Here is a 25,589-nt window from a genome sequence, read left to right as displayed (position 1 = left end):
CCTGTCAGGGGCTCTAGAGACATCAGCCCCTGTGGGCCTTGAGGCCTCAGGAGGGCAGGGCCAAGGCTGAGTGCAGAGGTGGGGTCTGGAGCCCCAGCACAGCCCCTCGCCGTTGGCAGCACCCCCGCCGGCCCCCCTCTTGCGTCGATGCTGCTCCCCAGTTGTGCTCCAGGCCCCCTACCTCCCAGGTTGCTCCTTCCTCCCAGTGGGCTGCTCCAGGCTGACCCTGTGCCCATCAAGGAGCAGCGCTGAAACCACCGCACTGGCTCCGTTGGGAACCCAGCACAGGAGGTGCCCCAAAGTTCAGCGCTCACCGCCCCCCTCCCCTAGGAGCCACCAAGGCTCCTGCAGTCCTGCCCCTGCTCCGGAGGCCGGAGCCTGGAGGGCCTGGGGCTGGGGAGGAGCCAGGCTGGCAGGAGCTGGGATGGCAGGCATGAGGCCCGGCCCCAGGCCTGGGATGCACTGGGGACCAGGGAGGGAGCCCTATTAGAGGCCTCCAGGGAGTTCCGCACCCTGGAGCCGGCGGGGTGCTGGGCTGCTCGGGTGGGCAAGACCCCCATGTGGGCCCACCACCTACTTGGGTCACCCTGAGGCCCCTTCTGGAGCATTCAGGGGGCTCCCCTGGATCAGCTCATTGGGTGGAGCGCCCACCCAGCCCTTTTCCTCTCGGGGACCCCCTGGGCCCAGGAGGCCATGAGAAGTCCAGGCCGGCCCAGGCGGTCCTGCCGGAAAAGTGGTGAGGAAGGTGGGGTGGGGTGGGGGGTTCGTGTGCGCGAGTGCGGGTGTGGCCACTGCGGGTGCTCTGGAGTCGTGCTCATATCCAGCTCTGCAGGGACCCCTGTGCGACCCTCGAGGGGCTGCTCGCTGTCTGTGGCCATCTGCCCACTAGACCACAGGGACAGATGGCCCACTCCTGGGGTGTGGGCTCCAGGGGACACACCGGCGTTGGGGATGCTGGCTGAGTTACAGACCAGCAGGTGGCAGATGGGAGCTGAGGGGCTTGGCACTGGCAGAAGAGGTCAGAACTGACCCGGCCCGGCCCCCCCACTCCAGGTCCCATCGTGAGCCGGCAGCAGGCGCTGCGGACAGATTTATTCGGGCCTCACAGGCCGTAGCATACCCACAGTTCCCCCCTCCAACGACCATGGCCACGCGGATGTCCCGTGGTGCCCGCGGCAAGCCACCGCGTCCAGGCGCGCCTGCGCTACAAGAGGTTGACCGCGGCCACCACCTGCTTACAGCCGTTGACGGCGAACTCGCGGCCGGCCACGCGGTAGTAGCTGAGCTGCGCGGCCAGCAGCTCGGCGCGGGCCTGCTCGGGGAAGAAGCCCTCCCCGGCCATCTCGTCCCGGAAGCAGTTGACCACGTCCCGCTTGTCCAGCAGCAGAAAGGGCACGATGGCCGCGGCCTCCCACAGCGGGTGCTGGCGGACCAGCAGTGCGTGCAGGCTGGCGCGCAGCTCCTCCTCGGCCGCGCGCAGCTCCTCGGCCCCGTCGGCGCGCCCCGCGCGGGACGCGTTCTGCAGCACGAAGCGCGTGACCTCAGCGCCGCCCGCGCCGCTGAGCAGCACGTAGACGGCGTTGTGGAAGCGCGGCGGCCGCTGAGGCTGCAGGAGGCCATGCAGCTCGTCCAGCAGCGCCGGCGGCAGCAGCTCCGCGTCGTCCAGCACCAGGAGCGGGGTCTTCTCCTCCGCCTCGGCCCGCGCCAGCACATCGGCCACACGCCGCGCCAGCTCCTCGCGGCAGCCGGTGGCGGCGCGCGGCGCGGGGCAGTGGTGGCGCGTGTGGTACTGCAGCACAAGCGCGCCGTCCTCCAGCACTGCGCGGAAGTGGCGCGCCAGCAGGCGGCCCACGTGGCTCTTGCCCACGCCGCTAGGCCCGTGCAGCGCCAGGAGCAGCGGGCGGCTGTGCACGTGCGTGGCCAGGTAGTCCCGCAGCAGAGCCACGAGGCGGCCCACGGCCGCCGGCTGCCCGAACACAGCGCGCTGCAGCGTCTTCTCCAGCCCGTCGAGGTCATAGCGCAGCGCGTTGTCGTCCAGGTTCTCAATGGCGTTGAGCACCTGGAAGCCCACGATGGCCACAAGCAACAGCAGGCAGCGCTGGGCGCGGCTCTGGCGCTCGGCTCGCGGCCCGAACTTGCGCGAGGTCTCGGGGTAGAGCACCAGGCGGCTGCGCCGGCGCCGCTTCCGCGCGGGTCTCGAGGCCCGCTCCGCCGGCCCGTCGAAGGTGAAGAACTGCGGCTGCTCCCGGGGGACGCGCAGCGCCGCAGCCCCGGGGTCTGGCGCCACGGCCGGCGAGGGCGGCCGCCGCTTGCGCAGGAGGTGCACTTGGTGGCGCAGGCGGACGACGGCGCGCACGGGGGCGATCACGCTCGGGCTGGGGGCGACCGGGGCCGAGGGCTCGGGGCTGGACTGGCCGCGGTCCATGGCGCGGGGGCGGTGCTTGGCATGCAGGTCGCCCTCCCTGCAACAGGAAGGCGGGGATGGTCTGCAGACTTCCGCCTGGCAGACTGGGACCCTCCCTCGGGATCTCACCCCCGCTGCGAGGCCCCCCGGAGGGCGGCCCGCTGCCGGGAGACCGGGACCAGCCTCTGCCCAGGAAACGCCTCCCCACGGGGCCCCAATGCAAATCTCTCGGGTCCTTGCATAAACAGCCTCGGGCCTTGAGGAAGTGACTGGGCGGGGTGGGGGTGGGGGGCGCAGTTTATCGGCCGGCAGGCCTCCCGGGCTTCCTGGAGGAAGGGTTCGTGCCGGCCAGGCGCCAACTAGGGGTAAAGCAGGGTCAAGGCCGGCCCCGCCCCTGCTGCAGCTTGCCTGCCGGGCGCCTAGAGGGGCCAAGGCGAGCAGAGGTCCGAGCACCCCGGAGCTCGGAGGTGTCCCACACACGAACCCTGGGCTGGGGCGTACGAGGGGGACTTCTCTCCAGATTGGGCTCGAGCCCCGTTCCCGAGCTGAGGCCAGGCCTCCCAGCCCCAAAGGAGGATCCTCCCAACATCCCTCCGGTGGACACACGAATGGGGGTGGGGGGCGCCGGGAAAAGAGACGGGTGGGGGTGGGGTGAAAAGATGGACAGAAAGACAAAACAAGGAGAAGGAGGGATAGTCCATGAGGAGATAGCTGGAGAAAGGTGGGGTGATGCCCTGGCCCACCCCAGTACCTGCAGCTGCGTCAGATCAGGCTCTCAACTGGCCCCCAGACCGGCACGCCTGCCCACGCCCGAGGCTGGGGCTGGCCACTCAGGAAGCCGACAGAGCGGGCTTCCCTGTGCAGGTCAGGGTGGTAAGGGGCCTCACTGGGTCAGCGACACCTGCGGGTACCCTGGGAGCGTCCGGACTGGAGAAAGCCCTGGGGAGGTTTCCGCTTCTTTGCAAAGGAAGTGAGTCAGGGGTGCGGCGCGGGCGGGACTTAGGCTGGACGGTGGCGCCAGAGGGGAGGCCTGGCGGGCTTGCCCAGGTCCCCAGCCGATGGGTCACCTACCCTCCTCAGCCCTGCAGACCTCCTAACTCTGCCCAGCCCAGGACACCCCCAGGACGCACCTCCCCTCCCCTGGGGCCACGGACCCCAAGCTCCCCAGGGATCTCTCCTCCTGCACCTGATGCCTCAGGGCCCGTGGTGAGGGGGATGGGTGTGTCCAGGCTGCCTGTTCGCAGGAGCAGAGGGGGTGGGAGGTCCTCTCCCCCTTCTGCTCCCTCAAGCCTAATCTGGGGGCCCTGCAAAATAGGGTTCATTTCTTTTTCCTCCCTCTTCTGCCAGGACCCGGTTCCGTTGCCCCCACCCATCTCTGCCTTTGTCCCCTGTACCCCAGTCTAAAGCCCCCCCAGAGACAGGGCAGCACACGGACAGAAGCCCTAGAACTGGGGAGAAAGCCCCACACCGGCTCCGGCCCTAGCGGGAGAGCAGATTCAGCAAGAACTTGGGCCAAGAGTTGGCAGGTGGAGACTGGGTCCTTCCCCAGCCACCAGCTTCACGCGGCCCCACCCGAGCAGGCTGGCCAGCCTGGAGCGCCCTCTGGTCAGGAGCTTGTGTCTGCAGGCTGCCCGGGGCAGGTCTGCTAACCAGTAGAGCCCGCAAAACCACACTGGCTCTGAGCCCAGCTTTGTCCCATGGGCGCTGGCGGACCTGAGCCCCCTGATCCTGTCCTGCCCACGGCCCCTCATCCTCCCTGTCTTTCCTCCTCCACACGGGTGCCTCTGCCCAGCGCACCACCCCTCCCCTCTCCCTAGCTTCCTTCCACCTCCTTGCACGACCTGCATTCAGGGAAGTATTGGTTGTGGGCTGGGGGTTCCGCCGTCCCCAGAAGACGGGGCCCCTGCCTGTCTACGTGTCTGCGCTCTCAGGCAGCCTCACTGAGAAGCCACGGCTGCTGCACACCCTCCCCCCAGCCTCAGACCTGCCCCTGTCACCTGCCTGCTGCCTCTGCGCTGAGCCAGGGACCCAGGCACCCCTTGGGCGTCCCCCATGTGGCCTCCACTCAGGGGGACAGGACAGAAAGGCGTTATCTGTTCAGGCCTCTGCTGGGCGTGGGGCCCTTCAGGATCTTCAGGCTTCCTGTAGTCTCTACACTTCTGCCTGAGGGGAGGGCAGAAGCCTTGAAGGGCAGATGCAGAAAAAGATTGGGGGGTAGGGAGGAGCCCGGCCAGGTCTGTCCTCAACCGGTCAGCAGCTGCCTCTACCAAATGCTGGCCTGCCAAAACTTCTGGGGTCCAGAGCCCCAACACGGGGGTGAGGAGGGGGGTACGGGGTGTGGCAGGAGTCAAGTCAGGCCTTGGAGGGCCCAGGGCTAGGGCCTCTCCCCCTGCACTCTCCCCTGCCTCCAGGGGGACGTCTCCCCTTCACCCACACCCCACCCCACCCCACTACACCCTCCCTGGGAGGTACTCCCACCCCTCCTCCAGCCCACGCCCCACCCAGCCCAGAATTCAGGTCCCTGTCTCTAACCTGGTCTCTGCAGACCCCTCCGCACCTTGCTGCCCACCCCGACCCCTCTGCCAGTCCAGTGGGGCGCTGAGGTTCCCAAACTGCTGGCCTGGAAGTGGGCAGAGCCCCCACCTCTCACGTCCTCCTCTCCTCCCCTAGTTCCCGCGTGGACGCTCCCTTCCTCAGACCACACCTCCCAGCCCCCGGCCTCCCACTGCCCTGCCCAGTCCAGCCTCAGGACCCTCACAGTCCTGAGGGTCCCTGAGCTCAGCTGCGCCCTCCCACCCGCCCACTTGGGCCTCCTCCTTCCTGCAGCCCTCCACCCACACCTGTCCTTACAGCTCGTGCTCTCTACCCACCAAGCCCCCACCCAGCAGGACGCCACCCACTCTCTTGTCCGGCCCCTGGCCCCTCTGTCTGGGCAGGAGCCTGGCCCCGCTGGCCTGTCTGTCCACACTGACCTTGAGCCTCAGGTGGGTCACTTGGGCCCTGCCTGGGTGCTCGCCCCTCCCCAGGCCCAGTTCCTTCCCTTCCCTCCCGTCCTGATTTCCTGCCCAGGACCTGGCTCCCTGCTTCCTGGGCGAAAAGCAGCAGCTGGAAAAGATCCAGTGCCCGAAGCCCAGACTTGCCTCCTCCCTGAGAACCCTGTGCCTATGAGGGGTGCCTGGCACGGCCCCCCACCCACTCGGTGACACCCCAGCCTGTCCCTCCCACGCCCCTTCCCCATTCACTCATTAGACACCCGGGCTCCTCCTCACCGCCGATGCCCAGGCCCCCAGGCCTTGCCTCCCCGCCCCACAGAGAGCACCCGTCAACCCCACGGTGGCCTCCACAGCGCCTGGCCCTCGGCAACAGGCCCCCCAGGGCCGACCGTCTCGAGTCCCGTGGCCCCCAGCGCCGCCAGGCCCAGGCCCCGCCATCCACAGCTCCTGTCCCCCAGGGGCCAGGCGTCACGGCCGTCCCCAGGGAGACAGAAACACGCCAGGAAAGCTCTCACTGGCCCGCACTGCCACCACGCCTGGGTGTGCACAGAAACCGCTCGGCTGCTGGATTTACCAAAACACCTTTTATTTACAAAAGTGAACTCGCACCGTGACGACAGCTGACCCTCGCCTGGTCACGTGCTCCAAGGGCTAACCGAGGCAGCGGGCGGGGGCGGGGCTGGGTTTTCCTCCCTAATGCGTGCTCCCCGGGGCTGCGGGCAGGGGCAGGAGCTCCCTGGAGAGAGCCAGGCTCCGTCTGCAGACGCCCCTGCTGGCAAATTGCGTGATTCTGCCAATCGGTGCCAACCATCCTGGCCTGCCCTCTTCCCCGTGAGCCTCAGGCCCTGCCCCACCCCTGGAAAAATAGGCGACTTTTTCCCAGTCCCTGCTACTGCCCGTCTGTCTGCCCAACAGCAGTGGAAGCCCCCGACTCGAGGAGGAACCAGGCAGCTTTCCACGGCGTGGGAGTGGGAGGGCCGGGTGGAGCGGGGAGGCCTGGAGCAGGGCTGGGGACCCGAGAGCAGCGGGGACGTGGGACCCCCCACAGGAGGTGTACACCACCCAGGACCCAGTTCAGGGCAAGGCTGAGGTGCAGAGCAGGGGTGCCCTGCCCACAGGAGGCCCCAGGGTCTCGCTCAGCTGGCACCCCGTCCCAGGAACGGCCGATGCACCTCCAAGAGAGGGTCTGCTCAGGCAGGAATGCGGAGCCTCCTCTCCAGGCCGACTGGGGCCACACCCCCACCAGGGGCCCTGCCCACCCTGAGCGGCCCCAAGCAGAGCCTCAGAGCACAGCCGGGGCGGGCACAGCCGGCAGAGGCAGCTCCAGGGCTGGTGTCTCTGGGGCCTGGGCTGGGCTAGGCTTCCGGTGGTCCAGCTGCTCGAGCTTCTCTCCAAGCTGGGAATACAGCTCCTTCACCGCCTCTCCGCTCTGCGGGGGAGGCCCAGGGCGCGTGTGTGTGTCTGCACACACACACACCCCCCCCACACATGGGCAGGCCAGCAAGGGGACACACACACGCGTGCACAGGTCAGGCCAGCACAGGCAGCGCAGCCTGAGTGCAGGCAGGTGGGCGCACCTGGCCCGTGGGCTCCAGTGCCTTCTGCAGCGCCTCCAGCTTGGACGGGGCCACCCGGTGGTGCAGGTGCAGCAGGAGCCGCAGGACGTGCCGCTGCACGCTCTCCTTCCTGGGGGAGAAGCAGGGCTGCAGGCTGCCCAGGCCCCGCCCCCGGCCCAGAGGCCCCGCCCCCACCCCACCCCTCTTCCAGCGGCCAAGGACTGACGGAGAGGACTCACCTTGGGGAGGCGGTGAGGAGGAAGCCGTCGAAGAGGCTGCTGCAGAAGTCCTCCAGGGCGAACTCGTCGGCCAGCAGGGCCAGGCTGCCCGTGAGCAGGTGCAGGAAGATGTCCCCGAACGCCAGGTCGCCGAAGGTCTCCACTGCAAGCACAGCAGGCGTCCCCCAGCTGCCCCCACCTCCCCGGCCGGGCCTGAGCCTGAGCCGACTGGGGCAGGCAGGCAAGTGCTGGGGGAGCCCGGGCGGCCTGGGCCTAACTGGAGGCGGGTCCAGGGCGAGGTGGGGAGGGGACAGGATCCGATCGCGGGGTCCCGCCCAGCGGCCAGGGGATCGGGCTGCAGTGGAATCCAGCAGACACATGCGTGCCGAGGCGGCGGCCCCTCGAGCCCACCAGACTGCGGCGCTCCAGGGCAGAGAATGGAGCAAACGGGCCTTCTTTTAAAACCCAGGCTGTCAAACCCCAGGAGAGACAGCAATGGTAACTACCAGCAGGTCACCCCGTCACCGGGAGCTGCGACCTCGGAAACGTGGGCACCGCCGAGGCACAGAGCCCCGACTCGGTGGGAGGCACAGCCTCCACCACACCCGCCACAGCAGACGGAGGCCTCCACAGCCTTGCCGGCTCACACGCACCGAGGCAGGCGCACAGTGGGCGTGCCAAGGGATGTGGCCAGCAAAGCCCCAGCCAGGGACCCCCGACAAGCCGCACGAAGCCCTGCAGACCCCAAGACCTGAGGGGCAGCAGAAGTGAGCTGAAAGAAGGCCCCTGTCTGACTCCTGATCTGAACAGACCATCTGCACGAAAACATTACACGACAATGGGGGAAACCATCAGGGTCTGGACCCCGACTAACCGTGCCGCGGTCACGGCTTTAAGAGTCCACCTCCCGTCAAGACACCTACTGGGCTGTTCCGACCTGGTCTGCTGGGGTCTGGGCTCTGTCCAGCCCGTCACTGACGGGACAGAAGCCACACAGAGCCCCCTGCAGGTGGGCAATGGGCCTTGGGCTTCACTAATCTGCGCTTGAGTTCATAAAAAACTCCCACCAAAAAAACGTTGAAAAGCAAAAAGAATTTTTTAAAACCGACACCCATTTTTACTAGAACCTTGCAGTAACAGCAAAGCAGCAGCTTCCTCTCCAGAACGTGACCGGAGACCTGCCCAGTGGGCGGGGTCACACCTGCACCCAGCCCACCAGGCGGGCGATGCTGAGACTCCGCCTCCAGGATAGCCCACGTCCACACACATGCGGTTCAACAAGGAGGACAGAAAAGTTCCCAAATGAATAGGAAAAACGCCGTTAACCCAGGTCCCAAGAACTGTGCTTCTGGAAGGCCCCCAGCAGAGAACTGCCCCCTGGAGAACTCCCTGTGCTGATCCTGGAGCTGGCAAACTCGCCCCCATGGGGTACGGGCCCCGCGGGGAGAGTCGGTCCGGCGTGCCCCGGGCAGGCCCCTTAGGAGAGAGAGGGGGATGGCTAGAGGGCCAGGTCAGAGCCAAAGACACGAGAATGGGAGAAGCTGGGCGGATGAACGGCAAAGGGGCCAGGGCCAAGGACGGGGTTTCTGGGAGCTGGAGGGGACAAGAAGGGTCTTCTCCGGGGTCTCCAAGAGGAGCAAGCCCCACCCATACCTGCTTTAGCCCTGAGAGACCGAGCCACTGTAGACATCTGGCTCCCAGAAACGTGCGAGTTAATTAAGTTCCCGTTCGCCAGTTGGGTGGTGGCTGTATAGAAACTAGCACCCACGACAGGCACCCTCCTCCATAAAGAAAAGCCTGGAAGCAACTCGTAGTATCAGACCCGCCGGTGCCACGTGCACACTGAGGGGCAGTGTCGTGCCCTCTCCAGAAGGCGCCACGCCCCGACAGGACCGAACCTGCAGAGGCCCTGCACCTGTGTGCGCTGGGCAGGCTGGGTGCCCCCGACTGGCGCCCGCACCCCGGCTCAGCCTGCAGCTGGCTCCTGAAGGGCCCCTGGATGCCCTCCCGTCTTCCTGGCTCGCAGGGTCCCTCCAGCGTGCAGAGCAAGGTTCCCCGGGGGAACTGGCCTCTGCGCCACCTCGGTGGGGAGCTCTCGCCCTGGTCTGACGGCTTGGGAAGCTCCAGGCCCCTCGCCCATTGGGAAAGATGGTGCCGGCTCTTGGGGACCGCAGGCTGTGGCGAGGGCAGAGGGCAGAGGGCGTCTGGGAGGACAGCGGCGTCCCGCCGCGCGCACACTCACCGAGCCCCGGCAGCAGGCGCAGCAGTGCGTTCTTATTCCTCTGCTTGGTGATGTGCAGCACGTAGTACAGCCCCACTTCGCAGGCCATGCGCTGCTCCTGCAGGAACCTGCACCCCAGCGCCGTCAGCCCCCGAGCGGCCTGCGGGCCAGGGCCCTCCCCCGCCACGCCCGCAGCCGTACTTGGTGAAGCTCTCCGGCAGCGTGTTTGGGTACGTGACCGGGGCCTTCTCCTCGGCTGGGAGCTTCTGATCCACGTTGAAGGTGTGGTCGTCCACCACGAAGGACATGAGCATGGGCAGGAACCTGGTGACCAGCTCCACCTCCTGGGGCGCAGGCCCTAGAGCTGTCGCATGCTGCGCCCGCCCCCGGACCCCGGCCTCCGACCACCCCCCAGCCGTAGGCCCGGCACCCCCAAGCCCCGCCACGGCCCCTCACGGTGGAGCCCGCCTGACCCTGTTACCATCTTGGGCTCCTTGAAGACCTGGCTGTCGATCATGTCCCACGCACCCTGGCCCAGCGCCAGCAGCCGGAGCAGCAGGAGGAGGTCCGGGCTGTCCTGCAGGGAAATGCAGGCCTCGGCGGCTCACCCAGCGTCCCGCCCTGACCGCACGCACCCTCTGCCTGGAGGGGGCATGGGCTCACCCCAGGGTCACCCCTACACGCTCCCCAAGGGCAGCGTGCGGCTGGCCGGGGGCACTCACCCTGGGTAGCACCTCCTGGCCCACCAGCTCCTGCAGGTGCCTGACGGTGCTCAGAGACAGGGTGTTGATGGCGAAGGGGTCACACAGGATCATGGATAGGTCCCTGTGATGACACGCCCCAGCATCAGCCAGGGAGGCTCCCAGCCTGCAGAGCCACAGGCCTGGGAGCCAGCCCTTCCTGCAGACCAAGTCACTCCACTTTGGCCCACTTTTTAAAAGCTCACGGTTCACAACTTCCCCTTAACATACTCAATAAACTGAAAAACCAGAGTTTTTTTAAAAAACTTAAGGTCTCTTTTTGGTCGAGATTCTGATCCAGGCTCCATAAATTCAGTCAGGTTCTCTCAAGCCCGATCCCAGACCTGGGACAGGAGCCACCCAGACAGCACCTTGCTGGTAGCCAGACCGCCACCTCTGGACACAGCAGGCCTGTCTGCTCACAGGCAGGCCAGCTCAGGTGCCCGGCCCGGCCGAGGCGCCACAGCCTCACCCCAGCAGCCGGGCCTCTCAGTCACGGGCTCGGACACCAGGTGGTCCCCCTAAAACTCACGAGAAAAAACACCGCTCTCGATGGCGGCCACGGCGGGCTCGGGTGGACGCCCACGGACAGGCGCCCACCCCAAGCGGACCCTCACCCCAGAACTTGCTCCTGCCCCTTCTTCACTCCGTCAAGGAAGCCCTGCAGCTCGCGGGCCCTCTTGCTGTCCACAAACCGCTCTCGGATGCAAGCGTCCAGGCACCAGGTGAACTGTGGGGAGAAAGCAGGGTCAGGACTCGGCCAGAGACCGCGCCTCCAGGTAGCTCTCGCCACTGCCTGAGCGTTCAAGCCTGGCGTGAGCACAAGGACCCCCACCTTGTGTCGCCAAGGCCCTGCTTGGTGTGAGGAACAGGACGGCACAAAGCAAACAGGCCCAAGGACCCACGTCCCCACAGGCCAGGCAGCGCGAGAAAGAGGCCAAGCGTGTCTGTTCTGAAACGGGCCTTCCCGGGGTCCCCACTGCACGGTGGGCAGTGCCAGGTCAGAGTGTATAACACCACAAAGCCCCTAGGGATGCCGTGGGGGTCACACCGCATCCACGTCAGGACAGGGCAGTGCGGAAAGCCCTGTTCCAGAACACGGAGCTCACCACAAAGGCTCTGGAGCAGGGGGAGACAGACCCCGGGAAGAGCAGAGCAGCGGGGCTGGCCTGGCTGCTGTGGACAGACAGACCCTGCGGCTGGTAGCGGTGGGGGGTGGCGCAGCAGGGCAGTGGGCTTGGGGCTGGGGGCTCCGACACTGGGTCCCCCCGCTGGGGCAGGGGGCGGGTGAGCACACAAGCCCAGGGGCCGGGACCACAGCGGCCCAGGGGAGGAGGGAGGCCAAGGGGGCGTCCACCTTGTGGCAGGGGTCCACGGAGCAGATGTCGCCGACGTCCAGGTCGTGCAGGGACATGAGCAGCTCGGCGCGCAGTGTGCAGTAGTGCACATTGCGCGTGCGCAGGAAGAGCGTGCGCAGGAACTGCAGGACCATGTCGTACAGCTTCACGTTGCGCCCCACCATCCTCGTCAGCCTCTGCACCACCTGCCGGGACGCCAGGCCTCACACCCCGCCCCTCACCCCCGCCCCGCGCGGCTGAGGCTTCTCTTTCACAGGACGCCGGCTCACACTGGGGGGCAACGACTCTGGTTTGGACGGTGAACCGTCAGGCCCCGAGGCTCCTCTGAGAGGGCGTCAGCCCGGGCCCCAGACTCCACATCGGGCCGGGCCTGCTGCGGCCGCCCTGCTCCCGCTTTCTCTCTGTGACCGATGTGTGACATCTAACGTGTAGGGTCCACCCCTCAGGAGCCTGAGGAGCCCAGGAGGTGCCCTGATTTCTGGGGTCACTGAAGGGTCCAGGCACCCGTGGCAGTGAGTCAGTGCCCAAAAAACATTTGTTGCAGCAACAAACGAATCAGACACAGACACAGGGAGAACCCAGGGCTGAGAGCGGACAGAGAGCTGGCCAAAAAGGCCAGCCAAGCCACCCAGCGCGAAGAACGCAGAAAAGACAGAAAAATCCACACATAGGGAAGGTGCTGCGATGCCCCTTGCCAGCCCCACAGACGAGCCCAGGCCTTCAAGAGCAGACAGGCGGGTATTCATGGGGAAGGGGCTGGCCAGGGAGGCCCGCACACAGCCCCGCCCCGCCTCACCTCACCCTGGCGCCTGGTCTTGGGGGAAGGGCTGAAAAAGTTGTGCAGGACTGAGAGCTCCGTGCTGAAGAGCGCGCTCTCCTTCTCCACGATGTACTGCTTCAGCAGCGGGGAGACCTCATCGCCAAAGAGCGCCTGGTTGTCCTGCCAAATCTGCCGCTTCACCTCCACTGCGCAGGCCCGGTACAGCTCCTTGTCAGCCATCACCAGCTTCAGCTTCTTCTCAGGAACCTACATAACCCACAGGCCACCGTCAGCAGCACCCTGCCCCGACGGTCTCCCTCAGACAACTGGCAGGCCTCAGCTTCCCCACAGCAGAGACCACATCCAGCCCAGCCCAACTGACGGGGACACCTGGGACCAGTCCCTCAGGCCGTGGCATGGACAGGAACCACAGACAGCTTTTTCCCAGAAAGGGCTCCACACCCCGGAGCACATGCCAAGCTTCAGTGTCTGCTTGGCTCAGGGAGAAGCCAGGGCAGGGAACCGTGCTCCGAAGCCGTCTTTACTGGAACAGGCAGCCCAGGAACCCTCCCCAGAGAGAGCCAGCCAGGCAGCTGTTACCTTGGGCAGGTGTTTCATGACACACATCACCACCGGCTGCAGAGATGGCATCTTCACCAGAGAAAAGCTCTTCTCCAGGAGGTCCTCCAGTTTCTTATACCTGGGAAAACTCACATTACTGAAAACGTGGCACAAGACCAAGGAGAAAGTAGCCACCTGCGGGTCCCCGGACTGGCGGTGTCACCGGCGGCCCCCTTTTCAGGATGGATGTGTAGCCACGGGGAGGTGAGTGCTGCTAACTGGGGGTTCCTGGCTGGGGAGGCGGCTTCCTGTCTCACTGACCTTTCCTCGGCCTTCCCCTCGGAAGCGATGGCTGACACACGCTCCAGCAGCTTGTCCCGAAGCTCATCAAAAACCGACTGGTGGAACTCCAGCCGCGGAGTCCCGTGCAGGTCCAAGAACGGCAAGGCCGACTGCAGGGAGGGCAGCAGCACGCCGTTCTCTGTCTAAGGAAGCAGAGGGCGGCGTTGCTTCCTCGGGGCGGCAAGAGAGACCTCAGTCGCTGCCGCTCGTGGGCAGGCGTCCTGGCTGACCCGAGCGGTCGAAGAGGCAGGCACAGAAGGGTGTCCGCGCCGCGCCGGCTGTAGCACCAGACGCTGGGAGCCGCCCGCCGGCCGTCGAAGCGGCCCGAGCTCGGCGTGTCCGGCCCCCCCGGGCCGCGGAGCAGACGGATACGCCCACTTCACACGCGCGCCCGCCCCCGGCCCCTCGCGCAGCCCCACCTGGAACTGCTCGATGGCCTTGAGCGGCTCCGTGCAGTTGGTCAGCGTCTCCTTTAGGTCCTCGCCGTTGGCCACACCCAGGTCCTGCAGCCCCGCAAATAGGGCCGAGGCCCCGGCCCCCACCCGGCCCGGCGCCCCATCCCCGCCGCGCTCCCCCGGCGCCGCCGCGCTCGCCACGGGCCCTGCAGCGGTCCTCTCGCCCGGGCCTCGGGGGCCGCCCGCGCTCCGCTCCCCGGCGCCCTCCAGCTCGGCCAGGTCCCACCCGCAGCACCGCTCCGCTCGCTCCGCAGCCGCCCACTTCCGCTCCGCGCAGCCAGGTCCGCCCGCCAACGGGCTCCCCGGAAACGCCGCCGCCGTCGCGCAGGGGTTCCCGGGAGGAGCGCCGCGTCCCGCGCCCGGCAGAAACAGCGCGAAGGCGGTGCCCGGATGACGCACGGGTCGCCGGCGAAGCTCCGCCCACCGGGCCCGCCGCGCCCTCCTGCGCGGCCCCGCCTAGCCTCCCGGGGCCAGCTTCCTGTCGCCGACCAGAACGCGGTTGGCGAGCGGGCCCCTGGGAAGCAGGCACCGGAGCTGGGCTGGAACACCGGGGGCCGTTGCCACCGGCGGGTTGGCCTGCTTCAGGAGATTCAGAACTGATGCTTTAGCCGGGTGCGTTTTACTTAAGAAATTTTTGGCCGCGCGCCGTGGAGTTAAACCCGCACCCCCCTGCAGTAGAAGTGCCTTTTTTTTTTTTTTTAATATTTATTTGGTTGTGCCGTGTCTTTGCGGCTCCCAGGATCTGTGTTTTAATAATCATGAAAAACCCTTTTGCTGACCTTAGCGCCCACCAGCTGCCGGACCCTCTCATCCTGGAACTTGGCTTCTCCCTGTCCAAACTGATGAAGCCCGCGCCACAGAACTGTCGCAAAGACCAAACTAATGGGAAGTGCCTCAACGTAAAGTGCCTAGCAGAGACCTGGGCACGCAGTGACAGTGTGACAAAGACGGCTGTCCTCTCATTCCCTCGAGCATCTAACCCCCTGCCTAACCCAAAGGGCCAGGCCCTCAAGGCTGAGGTCCAGCCCCACTCCACAGCCCACCTTGCAACACAAGAAGCCCACACAGGGCGGGAGACACTGCCTGCTCTGCACCCTCTGCAGGCTCCCTTACTAAGCCTAAGCGTGCAAGCCCCTAGACTCGCACACAGCCCTCTGCAGCTTCTCGATCTCTCCAGCCCCCTCCTTCCGTCCCACCAGCCTTAGGCCCTCCCAAGCTTGGCCACACCAAGTGTAACATCTGCTCCATTTCCATGTGCCTTTGCTTCCAAGGTTTGCTCTGCCAGAAATTCCCTTCCTGCTGCCCAGCAAACTCGGGCTCATCCTTGAAAGCCTTCTCCCAGAAGCGCACCCTCCTCAGCCCAGCTGGGGCACTGCTCCATCCTTCTGCTGGTCCCACTCCTAGCTTGGAGTCCTAGGAGTTGCTGGTGGTGCCCCTGTGAGCAGGGGTCCTAGTGCCCTGACCTTGGGCCAGACTCTAAAGGCCAGAGCTCCACAGCTCTGTCTCTGTTGCCCTCTGGCCCGCCGGTCAGCCCACGGCCCAGTGCCAAAGCCTGCAGTCCCACTGTTCTGATTCCCAGGGTGCCGAGGCTTGACCCACAGCTCCTCGACCCTGGAGGAGGTCCCGGGTGCATGGCACTCATACTCCCTTGTTCTTGGCTTCCCTGTGGAAATGGGGTGATGCCAGCACCATGGGAGTAGCTATCGTGGTACCTGTGGAAAGGGTTGAGCTTGGACAGAAGAGACAGAGGAGGGGGTCTAGCCAAGGGCTTGGGGGACACGGGGAGGGCCTCTGGAGGAACTGGTGCGGTGACAGGAGCCACCGCAAGCTGCAGGAGGCCCCTGCAGGGAGGCAGTCTTGGGGCTGACCCCTGGGCAGGAGGGCGGGGCGATGGCGATGCAGAGCCCGTACCAGACCGCTGCTGTGGGTGGGGCAGGGCCTCCCGGTGAAGCCCAGGGCATCTGTTGGCTGCAGCCTGGCCTGCACGACCCTAGCTGAGCTCACAGGGTCTTTGGGCAGCTGCAAGGAGAAGTGGAGCCAGGCCCTAACAAGCAGGTCCTCTGGGCCTTACCTGGCTGGGGAGCAGGCTGACCCCACCTCAGGATGGCAGCTGACTCCCACCCCCACCCCAACAGTTGGCTCCTCAGCTCGGCAAGCGGCCCAACCCTTAGGGAGTCCAGCAGCTGGACCCCTCCACTGGCTGGCACAGCTAGGTGGGGGCATCCGCATGGCCCACAGGGCCCCGTCCCACCCTGCCCCAGGCCAGGCAGGCTCAGGCTGCCACACCAGCCACTCTAGAGAAGAGAGCACTGAAGGGAAAGAGAAGGGGACCTGGCCAGGGGACAGCAGACGCAGCAGGTCAGCCGTGGGCCACTCTGCAGGACGGCTCAGGAAGGGCCAGCGGTCTCCAAGCACACACAACTCGGACGAACCAACAGCACCTCGGTATATAGCAAGAGGGTGGGCCCTCCTCGTCCACAGCTCAGAGGGGTTGGCTGGTCAGGAGGGTGGATCAGACGTGCCCAGAGAGTCAGAAGGCCAGGCCGGGGGTGGGGGGCACTGAGTTCCAGAGGGAGGCCCAGCAAGGCCCCCGGGGGGCAGGGTTTCATGTGCTGACCCGGCAGGCCGGGTGCACCCCGCAGGCTCTAGAGCGCACAGAAGGGGCCAGTGTTGTGGCGCTTGGGCCTCCGCACGCCTTGGATGGCCACCCCGGGTGCCGAGGGGAACCGTGAGCTGTAGCAGTCCTCCACGTCGTAGGCGGCCGGGCCTGGGGTGCAGGCTGCAGAGGGGAGGCGGGTGCAGTCACTGTGCCCACCTGTGCCGCCCAGGTCCACCCCTCCCGCCCCCCGCCTCCCCCCACCTTACAGGAGCCCACCCAGGAGGCCAGCAGGGGCGAGCGGCCCATGGAGAAGGCGGGTGGGCACGGGCCCTTCAGACGGCAGCCCGGAAGGATGTTGTAGGTGCTGGGGCCAGGCCCCGTCTCGTCCCCTGTGGGCGGAGGGGCCTGCAGGAGGGGCTGGGCCCAGGGCCCTGCGCGCCCGCCCTGCAGCACCCCCTGGCGGGCTCGGGCCTCAGGCGGCCTGGAGGCAGGGCGGGCCCTGAAGCTGAAGGCTGGGCAGGCAGGCGGGCTGGGCAGCTGGTAGTCGGCAGGCGATGGCCACTGTGGGGAGACGCGGCTGCTGCAGGCCTGCCCCTCGGGGGGCCCACCCCACCCAGGACCTGCAGGCTGGCCCCACCTTCTGCTCTCGGTTGAAGTCAGTTTTCTGGGTGAAGGGGCTTTCACTCTGGAACCACACAGTCTGCCACGCCCTGCGGCCTCCGCCTTCTGTAGTGGGCACAGGGTCACAGGGGTGCCTGTGGCCAGGGTCCCTCTCCAGGTGAGGGGGTGTGGGGAGGGGCACGCACCATGGGTGGGGTGCCTGCGGCCGATGCTGAAGTGGGGGTGCGGGGAGGACTCTCGCAGCGACGCATCTGGCACCTGATACTTGGTGGGGCCGGGAACATGCAGGTCGGTCACGATGGGCGGGCGTTGCTCCAGCACTGGCGGGACAAGCCCTGGGCCTGGGTCCTCCCAGCGGCCCCCACCCGCCCCGCCTGCTGCCCCGACCAGCCCGGGGCTGGGGAGCCCGAGCCCTCACTCACACAGCCCCCTCAGGTTCCGAGTGAGGGGCTCCTGGAGGGGGCTGGTTTGTGTCCTGAGCCCCACCTGGAGCTCCTGCACTGCTGGGGGCCACATCTCCTCCCAGGTGGCCCCCAGCCCTAGTTCCAGGCCCGACAACAGCACAGCAGCATTGAGCCTGCGAGAGACACGAGCAGCCACCATCCACGCAGCCTGAGGGCCAGCCAGGCCACTGCCCCCCAGCCAGCCCACCGTGCGGGCAGTTACTGGGAAGTCACAGGTGGCTTCTGCTTCAGGGAGCCATGGGTCCAGTGTCTGCCTCCATTGATGTGAAAATTTGCCAGGAATTTCACCGCCTTCTGGTCAAAATTCATTATCAGGGTCTCTGGCTCCCCTCCCCTAGGGACATCACAGGGCTCTGTGACCTCACTGACTGGACATGGGTCCCCCGTTGCCAGGGACTCCCTGGGAAGCACTGTCCAGCCCTAAAGTGGCCTCTCCCCTGACCAGCGATGTGGGTTGCCCTGGGATCAGCTGCCCCCAGCAGGCCCCCGTGACTCTCAACTCCGCTGACCTTTCTCCTTCCTCCACTTTCTTGTTCCAACCCTTCCGATCTCCTGGACTTTTGGGTCTCCCGAGGCCCTAGGGCCCACTCTAGTAGTGCTTGGGAAGGACTGAGGCCCTGGCAGAGGGTAGAGAAGGGGGCAGGGGCTGTGGACTGCTGAGCCTGCAGGGCCAGCCGAAGGAGACACAGGGGAGGGCAGAGGGGACTCCCCAGGGAAGGGGGAGGCAGGCCTGGCAGCTCAGGTGAGGCTGGGGGACACTGTCCTTGGGGGGGCGCAGAGCCTGGACGGGGCTGCTGAGGCTGAAACACTAAGCCACGATGAGGCCGGGTGGGCGCCAGGCCCCCGCAGCGCCTTCCGGAGCCGACCAGCTGACCGGCCCCGGCCCCGGCCTTGGCCTCACCCGGGCAGCACAGCCAAGGATGTCCTGTCCCCCAGTCCCCCACGCACGCCTGTTTCTCCCTCTCCCAGGCCCTCCCATCGGGCGCCTCCAGGCCTGCCTGGCGCTCCTGTCGGTAGCGACTCGCTTGAGGAAACACACCTTTAATCAGGGCGAGGGGCTCCCCGCCTGCTCCAGGGTCGCTCCCTGGGGAGCAGCTCGGGTTCCCCGGGACGAACCCTGCCACGGTGGGTGACGCGCACACCTGTGCCCCGCGTCTCCTCGGGACCGAGTGGGAGCCGCGGGGCAGAGCCCGGCCGCCGGTGTCCCCACGGGAGAGGTGGTCTCTGTGCCGGTGAGGAGCGTCAGGCCGCCAGAGCCCTCACTCGTTTAACCGAGGCTCTGTCCTCACTGTGGGCACGTTTCACGTGCTTTTCTGTTGGGTGTTAACTTCTCCTGGGTTTGCTTTGGGAGCTTGTTTCTACTGATACCACATCTGCACGCAACACTCGCTGGAGACGCTTCCCGCTCTCTGTCACCTGTCTCTTGGTACTGATTATACTGTTTTTTGACGTGTGCTTGAACCTGCTAACTGCCCCCTTTATGCCACCTTTCTTCATTGTTTGCTTAGAAAGTCCTCCCTACACCCCCGCCCCCCCAAAATCAGGATTTGTTTTAAATGGAAAATAGTGACAGATCAGGAGACGTGGGTTCGATCCCTGGGTCGGGAAGACCCCTTGGAGAGGGAAATGACAACCCTTTCCAGTCTTCTTGCCTGGGAAATCCCATGGACAGAGGAGCCTGTGGGCTACAGTTCCTGGGGTCACAAAGAACCGGACTTGACTTGGTGACTTAAACAGCAGTGCCGGCTCCAGGGCAAAGACCCCCGAGGACCGAGTCCCGGCGGCTCCCTGGCTCAGGAGGTCACTTGCTGAACCTCACGGCGGTGCCTCCAGAGTGGCCAGCGCCTCGTGTCTGAGGAGGGGGCTCAGGGTGGGGGCTCAGTTAGCCTCACCCCGAGGGGCTGCTTTTCACTGGGCCCCTGGCCTCCTGCGGGTTGTGAGCATCCTGGCCCAGGCCTGCCCCTCACTGCCCAGCGGGGCTGCCTGGGCTGCCATTGGGGCTCCTGTTCTCCAAGTGCTAGGTCCCCAGTGTGACAGCCCCAGCCTGTGGCCCCACCTTGAGGGGGGAGTGCTCACCGGTGCGGGCAGGGCAGCTCAGCAGTCAGGCCTCCTCACAATGGTTGCCAGGCAACAGGGCTCCTCTCTGGATGGTGGCAGGCACAGGCGTGGGGCTGGAGGCAGCCCCGCAGAACTGAGGCGCGATGACAGCCCCTCAGAAGCACAACCTCTTCTCGCCAGAACCTCACTACATCCCTGGGTAAGCGCCACAGGCCTGGGCCGGGCCTGGGTCCCCGGGGGGTGGCGCAGCACGGCCAGGGCCCTGAGGGGATCCCAGAGCTGGGTCTCCAGGAAGCTGAGGCCGGAGCAGGGGGCTCTTGGGCGGGAGCTGGGAACCGGGGTGCCCGGGGAGCGGGGTGAGGCTGCAGGCCAGTCAGGAGGGCTGGGGCAGGTTTGCGGGGGCCTGGCCGGCCCGCCCTGCCGGTGCAGCCGTGCCAGGTGGGCGCACGTCTGCGGAGAGCAGAGGCTGGGGTCGGCATGACAGCTGGGGGTGCTGGCCTGTCCCTCCAGAGTGCGTCCTGCTTTAACGAAGAGCTGAGCTGGGCCAGCCCTGGCGGTCTGGGGGTTAGAGACTCTGCTTCCACCGCAGGGAGCAAGGATTCAATCCCTGGCCCAGAAACTAAGACCTTGCATGCCTTGTGCCCCCAAAACATGAAAAAATAAATTAAAAAATAAAGAGGACATGAGCTCCCAGAGTGAACTGATGGGCATGGCCTACAGGCCGCCTTGCTAGGTGTCCCCACGTCAAAAACAGAAACGGGGAGTTCTCTGGGGGTCCAGCCGTTAAGACCGAGCTTCCGCTGCAGGGGGCACAGGTTCGATCCCTGGTTGGGGAACTAGGATCCTGCCTGCCCCACAGCAAGACCAAAAACAAACAGAAATGGGCCTCCTCACTGACGCAGCGTGCACACTGACACACACTCAGACCACATGCAAAAAAAGGCCAGTGAGAACAGAACCAACTCTGGTGACACTGAAGAGGCCCTGCCCTTCAGGCTCAGCCTCGCTCAGCTCGTGGACTGACCTGTATTCACTTGAGCAGGGTCTTTTTGATAGATTTATTTTATATATATATGTGTTAGTATTTGTTATTTCTGGCCATGCTGGGGCTCTGTGCAGGGGCTCCCCCTGGCCGTGGCGAGCGGAGGCCCCTCTCCACGGCAGTGCCCGGCTGCTCAGCGCAGTGCTGTCTGGCGGAGCAGAGGCTCTAGGTGCATAGGCTTCAGGAGCTGCAGCGGGCAGGCTCAGTGGTTGTGGGTTGCTTCGTGGCACGTGGAATCTTCCCAGACCAGGGACTGAGCCCGTGCCCCCTGCACTGTGCCACCAGGCAAGTTTTAAAAAGAAAACAGCGCACACCCCTTGCTGTCACACAGGCCATTCCTCAGGGCTCAGCCGTAGCACCCACGCCACTTTCCCACAGGCCTGAACCTCCCCCACCAGCAGCGTCCTCCCACACCCTCCCCGTATCCTGCCAGCTCCCCTGTGCCTTAGCCCAAGGCCCAGCCTGTCTCCTCCCTGCAATGCTTTGGGGGGCAGAGCTCCCCATTCTCTCATCTTTCCACCCCTTGCTGGAAAATGGCTGGCGGACAGCGGGGAGGACGACACAGCTCCCTTCCCACTGGCCAGGCCTGTTCTCGGTGCTTGGCCTGAGCTGCCCACTCGAGCCCCAGGAGCCCGATGGCGGGGCTGCCGTGACCGCGCTCTGCAGGCGTGTGGAGGCTCTCGTCTGCGGCCCGCAGGCCAGGTCCACACCTGCTGGTGGGGCCCGGCCTCGCCCTCTCGCCTCTGCAGCTATGCCGGCTTCTACCCGCAGCTGCGCTACCGGGTGGGGGACACCTACGGGCGCACCACGGCGCAGCTGCTCACAGACCCCAGCGTGCAGAAGAGCCCCTGCTCCGTGCTGGCCCCCGTGGCCAAACCCAAGTTCATCGAGGACTTCAGCAAGCCCAAGCCACCGTTTGTGCCCTGCCGTGACCTGATTGAGCCCTACATACCCCACTACACTGGTAAGCCGCCTGCACCCCTGCACCTCGGCCCTGCCACACCCCAGGATGCCCTCCTGCCTGCTGTGGCTCAAAGCTGCCCTGTCCACACAGGTCTGAAGCCCTACAAGAACTTTGAGATGCTGGGCCGGTTCCCACCCCAGGAGGCGGATGCCCAGGGGTCCCTGGGGGGTGAGAATGTATCCAGGCAAGTCCCACTGCCTGCAGGCTTCATGCCCTATCCCCCTTACGCCCCCTGCCCTCCGGGCAGGAAGGGGGACTCCAGGGACCTTGGACACCCGGGGCTGCGGCTGGCATTAGGGGAAGAGGCCTGGAAGAGCACCGCCCCTGCCTGCGAGGCTCCCGGGCAATACCAGGTAACTGAGGGACACCCCAGGAACACGGGCACCAGGCCCCACCCCAGCCAGACCTGGCAGGGGCTGGGCAGTGACCTGCGCCTCCCCATTTCAGCTGTACCACTGCAGGAGGGACGAGTCCCCACCCCTCGCCCACTGGCAGGAGACACTCGACGTGGGCAGGTTCCACAGGCTGCCGCAGCTGGGCCACCCCAAGCTGATCCAGCGCAAGGCCATCTCAGGTGCGTGCCCTCCCCACCAAGGCCCCGAGGGCCCGGGGGAGAGCAAGTGAGGAGGCTACCCCTGGGCCCTTCCCAAGGTGGGCACTCTGAGGGCCCATTCCTCTTTAGGAAGGGGGAGGAGACTGCACAGACTGCCCTGACACCCCCAGGGCAAGTGGGGACCTGCAGGGGACACTGACCTCCTCCTTCCCCAGGTTATGCAGGCTTTGTCCCTCGGTTTGCCTGGGTGATGGGGATGAATTATCGCGATGGGGTCACACAGGCTATGGACGAGTTCGACAAGAGCCAGGTGTGTGGACACCACCCCTGGGTGAGCAAGGCTGTCTCCACCCTCTGGCTTCCCTGGGGGAAGCTCTGCCTAGCCCAGAGGCTATCCCTTGCGCTCCCCTCTACCCCCAAGCCATGTCCTTCTGACTAGGTCTTGGCTCCCAGGTCTGGAGTGCCGTGGGGAGGGAAGACCCTTGAGCCACTCACTTCCCAAAATGCCAGCCTTACACCGCCAGGACATTCTGCTCCATGGTTTCCAGCTCGGGAGGCAGGACATGGCAGCACTGACCTGCCTGTTTTCCCAGTTTCTGCTCAGAAATCCCATCTGTGCCCTGGGTGAGAGGCTGCCCAGCACACACTGGCCCAGCAACACCATCTACAGAAGCCAGGGCCTGATACCCTTCTACATGGGCTTCATACCCTGTGAGTGCCTCTTGGAAGATGTCACGGCGACAGGCCACTGTGGGGCGGGGCCAGGGGCTGGGCCCTCTTAGCCAGGCCTAACCTCAGGCAAGGTTCCCTTGGGACAGGACGACCCCAAATGACCCAAAGTTCCCTCAGTGCCCCGGCTTCCCCCAGTGCACAAGGGGCTCACTGACAGCCCTGACTAAAAGCCAAGAGGCCAAGTGCCTCCAGACCACGCTGGCCTCCTGGGGGGTTTCCCGTGCACAGGCTGGGCCCACCTCTGGGAGGCGACCCCCGGCTCCCCAGTCTGCATGTTCACAGGCCCCTGGCCCCTGCAGCAGCCCCGCGTGTGCCCTACGCGTGCGGTGAGCCCAGGGGCTCAGCAGCAGCGTTGCCCCTCACAGCCATGCAGGACAACTACGCACTGACCTTCGGCAACAGCACCCGCAAGGCCTATCAGAAGGAACTGGAGAGGCGCAGCCGGACACTATGAAAACGCTTTAATGGTGGTGGCTGTACAGCGCGTGATGTCAAGACAGGAAAGAACACACACACAGTGAGACAGACTATCAGAGCGGGCTGTGAGTGAATAAAGAGTTCCCACGGCCTCCGCCTTCTGGCTCCGGCGGCTCTAGGCCACCTCCTCCTCCGCCTCCTCCTCGAACTCGCCCTCTTCCTCGGCCGTGGCGTCCTGGTACTGCTGGTACTCGGACACCAGGTCGTTCATGTTGCTCTCGGCCTCGGTGAACTCCATCTCGTCCATGCCCTCGCCCGTGTACCAGTGCAGGAAGGCCTTGCGCCGGAACATGGCCGTGAACTGCTCCGAGATGCGCTTGAACAGCTCCTGGATGGCCGTGCTGTTGCCGATGAAGGTGGCCGACATCTTCAGGCCGCGGGGCGGGATGTCGCACACGGCCGTCTTCACGTTGTTGGGGATCCACTCCACGAAGTAGCTGCTGTTCTTGTTCTGCACGTTGAGCATCTGCTCGTCCACCTCCTTCATGGACATGCGGCCCCGGAAGACGGCGGCCACGGTCAGGTAGCGGCCGTGGCGTGGGTCGCAGGCGGCCATCATGTTCTTGGCGTCAAACATCTGCTGGGTGAGCTCGGGCACCGTCAGTGCCCGGTACTGCTGGCTGCCCCGGCTGGTTAGCGGGGCAAAGCCGGGCATGAAGAAGTGCAGGCGGGGGAAGGGGACCATGTTGACAGCCAGCTTGCGCAGGTCAGCGTTGAGCTGGCCCGGGAAGCGCAGGCAGGTGGTGACCCCGCTCATGGTGGCCGACACCAGGTGGTTCAGGTCCCCGTAGGTGGGGGTGGTCAGCTTCAGGGTGCGGAAGCAGATGTCGTACAGCGCCTCGTTGTCAATGCAGTAGGTCTCGTCTGTGTTCTCTACGAGCTGGTGGACTGAGAGGGTGGCGTTGTAGGGCTCCACGACGGTGTCTGACACTTTGGGCGAGGGCACCACGCTGAAGGTGTTCATGATCCTGTCTGGATACTCCTCCCGAATCTTGCTGATGAGGAGGGTGCCCATCCCAGACCCAGTCCCCCCACCCAAGGAGTGGGTCAGCTGGAAGCCCTGCAGGCAGTCACAGCTCTCCGCCTCCTTCCTCACGACGTCCAGCACCGAGTCGACGAGCTCTGCGCCTTCCGTGTAGTGCCCCTTGGCCCAGTTGTTCCCGGCCCCGCTCTGACCTGCAAGAGAGGGCAGCCAGTTGCTATTCAGCCAGGCGTGTGCTCACCACCGATCACTCGTGCCAAAAAGGCCAAACGACACAGAGTGAGGTAACACACAAAACCCACCCTACAGGTACAGCAGATGGGCCCCCAAACTGATAAAGTAACGACGTAGGCGATAAAACACCACGGTGTCACGCTGACATGGTTAAACAACAAACCAGCCCCTCCCATGGGCAGCCTCTGCCAACTCCCAAGAGCAGACGAGCTGCCACTGCCTCCAGCTCAGCCTTCCCGGCAGGGAGATTACATCTGCCTGCTCCTTCCCGGCAGGCAGACAGCTGGGCCTTCTCGGCAAAGCCGCTTTAGGTGAGAGGATTGAATGACTCTAGAGAGAAGGAGGGCGTCCTGGAACCCAGCTTCTACTAAGAATAAAGAGTGGATCAGAACCTCGGCTCTGCGAGTCCTGAAGATGGCGACATTGGGCACCCCCTGACCTTTGCGCCGTCCTGGCTATCAGCCGCCACCCACCCCGATCCGCGGCTCACCGAAGACAAAGTTGTCCGGCCTGAAGATCTGCCCGAAAGGGCCCGAGCGCACAGAGTCCATGGTGCCCGGCTCCAGGTCCACGAGCACCGCGCGGGGCACATACTTGCCACCTGGGGGGCGGGAGAGCGTCAGCGAGGGGAAGGCCGCGGGGGCGGCATGGGGGTGGGGAAGGGGCGCGGGGTCTCACCGGTGGCCTCGTTGTAGTACACGTTGATTCGCTCCAGCTGCAGGTCGCTATCCCCGTGGTAGGTGCCGGTAGGATCGATGCCATGCTCGTCGCTGATCACCTCCCAAAACTACGGGAGACGCGGGCGGGCCGGGCCGGGGCTGAGTCACGCCGGAGGTGCCCGGAGCCGACCCCGCCCCGGACGGCGCGGCGCGGCCCGGCCCTCCCTTCCCCCGCCGCCCCCTCAGACCCCAGCCGCTGCCCGCTGCCCTAACCCCGGTTCCGGCCCCGCGAGGGGCCGCAATGCGGGGGCGCCGCCCGCCGGATGCCGCCATCTTTCCCGCCGCCAGCCCGCCCCGCCCGGAGGACCCGCGCCGGCCCAGACGTCCCCGCTCACCTTGGCGCCGATCTGGTTGCCGCACTGGCCGGCCTGCAGGTGCACGATCTCCCTCATGGCGGCGGCGGCGGCGGCTGCTGCAGCGGGGGCGGCTGCGGAGGAAAGAGCCGAGCTAAAGCCGAAATGCGGGCGCGCAGAGTGCTACAACCGACGCTGCGCCGGCGCTTATATACCCGCCGCGCCCGCCCCCGCCAGCCTCTT

General features: G+C 65.8%; 5 protein-coding genes across 15 annotated transcripts; 1 reads left to right on the top strand and 4 right to left on the bottom strand.

Moving 5' to 3' along the window:
* Nucleotides 1–1,062: 1,062 nt before the first annotated feature.
* Nucleotides 1,063–3,357, bottom strand: TOR4A (torsin family 4 member A). The gene is made up of 2 exons (XM_002691680.6): nucleotides 3,156–3,357; nucleotides 1,063–2,462 (listed from the first exon to the last, which is right to left on the bottom strand). Exon 2 carries the CDS (start codon nucleotides 2,423–2,425, stop codon nucleotides 1,205–1,207), a length of 1,221 nt encoding a protein of 406 aa, XP_002691726.1. The 5' UTR covers nucleotides 2,426–2,462; nucleotides 3,156–3,357; the 3' UTR covers nucleotides 1,063–1,204.
* A 2,609-nt stretch (nucleotides 3,358–5,966) lies between these two features.
* NELFB (negative elongation factor complex member B) lies at nucleotides 5,967–15,837 on the bottom strand. The gene is made up of 15 exons (XM_024999770.2): nucleotides 15,736–15,837; nucleotides 15,520–15,627; nucleotides 13,573–14,064; nucleotides 13,133–13,296; nucleotides 12,851–12,950; nucleotides 12,287–12,517; nucleotides 11,490–11,675; nucleotides 10,750–10,862; nucleotides 10,115–10,217; nucleotides 9,874–9,969; nucleotides 9,594–9,736; nucleotides 9,414–9,520; nucleotides 7,193–7,334; nucleotides 6,975–7,083; nucleotides 5,967–6,826 (listed from the first exon to the last, which is right to left on the bottom strand). The coding sequence occupies exons 1-15, from the start codon at nucleotides 15,835–15,837 to the stop codon at nucleotides 6,680–6,682; spliced, it is 2,343 nt and encodes a 780-aa protein (XP_024855538.1). The 3' UTR covers nucleotides 5,967–6,679.
* A 196-nt stretch (nucleotides 15,838–16,033) lies between these two features.
* On the bottom strand, nucleotides 16,034–17,701 carry STPG3 (sperm-tail PG-rich repeat containing 3). 2 transcript variants are annotated; one of them, XM_024999691.2, is made up of 6 exons: nucleotides 17,495–17,701; nucleotides 17,251–17,405; nucleotides 17,014–17,148; nucleotides 16,845–16,933; nucleotides 16,474–16,768; nucleotides 16,034–16,387 (listed from the first exon to the last, which is right to left on the bottom strand). In XM_024999691.2, exons 1-6 carry the CDS (start codon nucleotides 17,599–17,601, stop codon nucleotides 16,254–16,256), a joined length of 915 nt encoding a protein of 304 aa, XP_024855459.1. In that variant the 5' UTR covers nucleotides 17,602–17,701; the 3' UTR covers nucleotides 16,034–16,253. The 2 variants fall into 2 exon arrangements, with proteins under 2 accessions (XP_024855459.1, XP_024855460.1); XM_024999692.2 differs by having other exon boundaries at nucleotides 17,014–17,092; nucleotides 17,315–17,405.
* FAM166A (family with sequence similarity 166 member A) lies at nucleotides 17,675–23,208 on the top strand. Of its 10 annotated transcripts, XM_024999690.2 has the most exons (8): nucleotides 17,844–18,718; nucleotides 19,450–19,549; nucleotides 21,142–21,356; nucleotides 21,447–21,709; nucleotides 21,804–21,930; nucleotides 22,125–22,219; nucleotides 22,503–22,620; nucleotides 23,007–23,208. In XM_024999690.2, exons 2-8 carry the CDS (start codon nucleotides 19,494–19,496, stop codon nucleotides 23,093–23,095), a joined length of 963 nt encoding a protein of 320 aa, XP_024855458.1. In that variant the 5' UTR covers nucleotides 17,844–18,718; nucleotides 19,450–19,493; the 3' UTR covers nucleotides 23,096–23,208. The 10 variants fall into 10 exon arrangements, with proteins under 10 accessions (XP_059747909.1, XP_024855458.1, XP_024855457.1 ...); XM_024999689.2 differs by having other exon boundaries at nucleotides 17,844–19,549; nucleotides 21,164–21,356; XM_059891927.1 differs by having other exon boundaries at nucleotides 17,844–19,549; nucleotides 21,164–21,709.
* On the bottom strand, nucleotides 23,090–25,531 carry TUBB4B (tubulin beta 4B class IVb). Its single transcript, NM_001034663.2, is given in 4 exon segments — nucleotides 23,090–24,294; nucleotides 24,825–24,935; nucleotides 25,013–25,121; nucleotides 25,389–25,531. Coding segments are annotated over 4 exon segments (1,338 nt in total). The 5' UTR covers nucleotides 25,446–25,531; the 3' UTR covers nucleotides 23,090–23,233.
* Between the last annotated feature and the right edge of the window lie 58 nt (nucleotides 25,532–25,589).

This window comes from Bos taurus, chromosome 11 (assembly GCF_002263795.3).
Source record: "Bos taurus isolate L1 Dominette 01449 registration number 42190680 breed Hereford chromosome 11, ARS-UCD2.0, whole genome shotgun sequence".
NCBI lineage: Eukaryota > Metazoa > Chordata > Mammalia > Artiodactyla > Bovidae > Bos > Bos taurus.
The sequence above is the reverse complement of the archived record's forward strand: the minus strand, read 5'-3'. Positions and strand labels throughout refer to the sequence as shown.

What these genes read in the sequence shown, in the direction of transcription:
- TOR4A (XM_002691680.6), bottom strand. Translation starts at nt 2,425, where the DNA reads ATGGACCGCGGCCAGTCCAGCCCCGAGCCCTCGGCCCCGGTCGCCCCC.
- NELFB (XM_024999770.2), bottom strand. Translation starts at nt 15,837, where the DNA reads ATGCGGATGCCCCCACCTAGCTGTGCCAGCCAGTGGAGGGGTCCAGCT. An exon ending in GAGGGGAAGGCCGAGGAAAG is followed by an intron (nt 12,951 to 13,132) that starts GTCAGTGAGACA and finishes GAGTTTTCCCAG; the next exon opens with GTATAAGAAACTGGAGGACC. An exon ending in CTCCTCACCGCCTCCCCAAG is followed by an intron (nt 7,084 to 7,192) that starts GTGAGTCCTCTC and finishes CTTCTCCCCCAG; the next exon opens with GAAGGAGAGCGTGCAGCGGC.
- STPG3 (XM_024999691.2), bottom strand. Translation starts at nt 17,601, where the DNA reads ATGAATTTTGACCAGAAGGCGGTGAAATTCCTGGCAAATTTTCACATC. An exon ending in TCGGAACCTGAGGGGGCTGT is followed by an intron (nt 17,149 to 17,250) that starts GTGAGTGAGGGC and finishes TTGTCCCGCCAG; the next exon opens with TGCTGGAGCAACGCCCGCCC. An exon ending in CCGCAGGCACCCCACCCATG is followed by an intron (nt 16,934 to 17,013) that starts GTGCGTGCCCCT and finishes TGCCCACTACAG; the next exon opens with AAGGCGGAGGCCGCAGGGCG.
- FAM166A (XM_059891926.1), top strand. Translation starts at nt 19,409, where the DNA reads ATGGTTGCCAGGCAACAGGGCTCCTCTCTGGATGGTGGCAGGCACAGG. An exon ending in GAACCTCACTACATCCCTGG is followed by an intron (nt 19,550 to 21,163) that starts GTAAGCGCCACA and finishes TTCTACCCGCAG; the next exon opens with CTGCGCTACCGGGTGGGGGA. An exon ending in CCAGCGCAAGGCCATCTCAG is followed by an intron (nt 21,931 to 22,124) that starts GTGCGTGCCCTC and finishes CTCCTTCCCCAG; the next exon opens with GTTATGCAGGCTTTGTCCCT.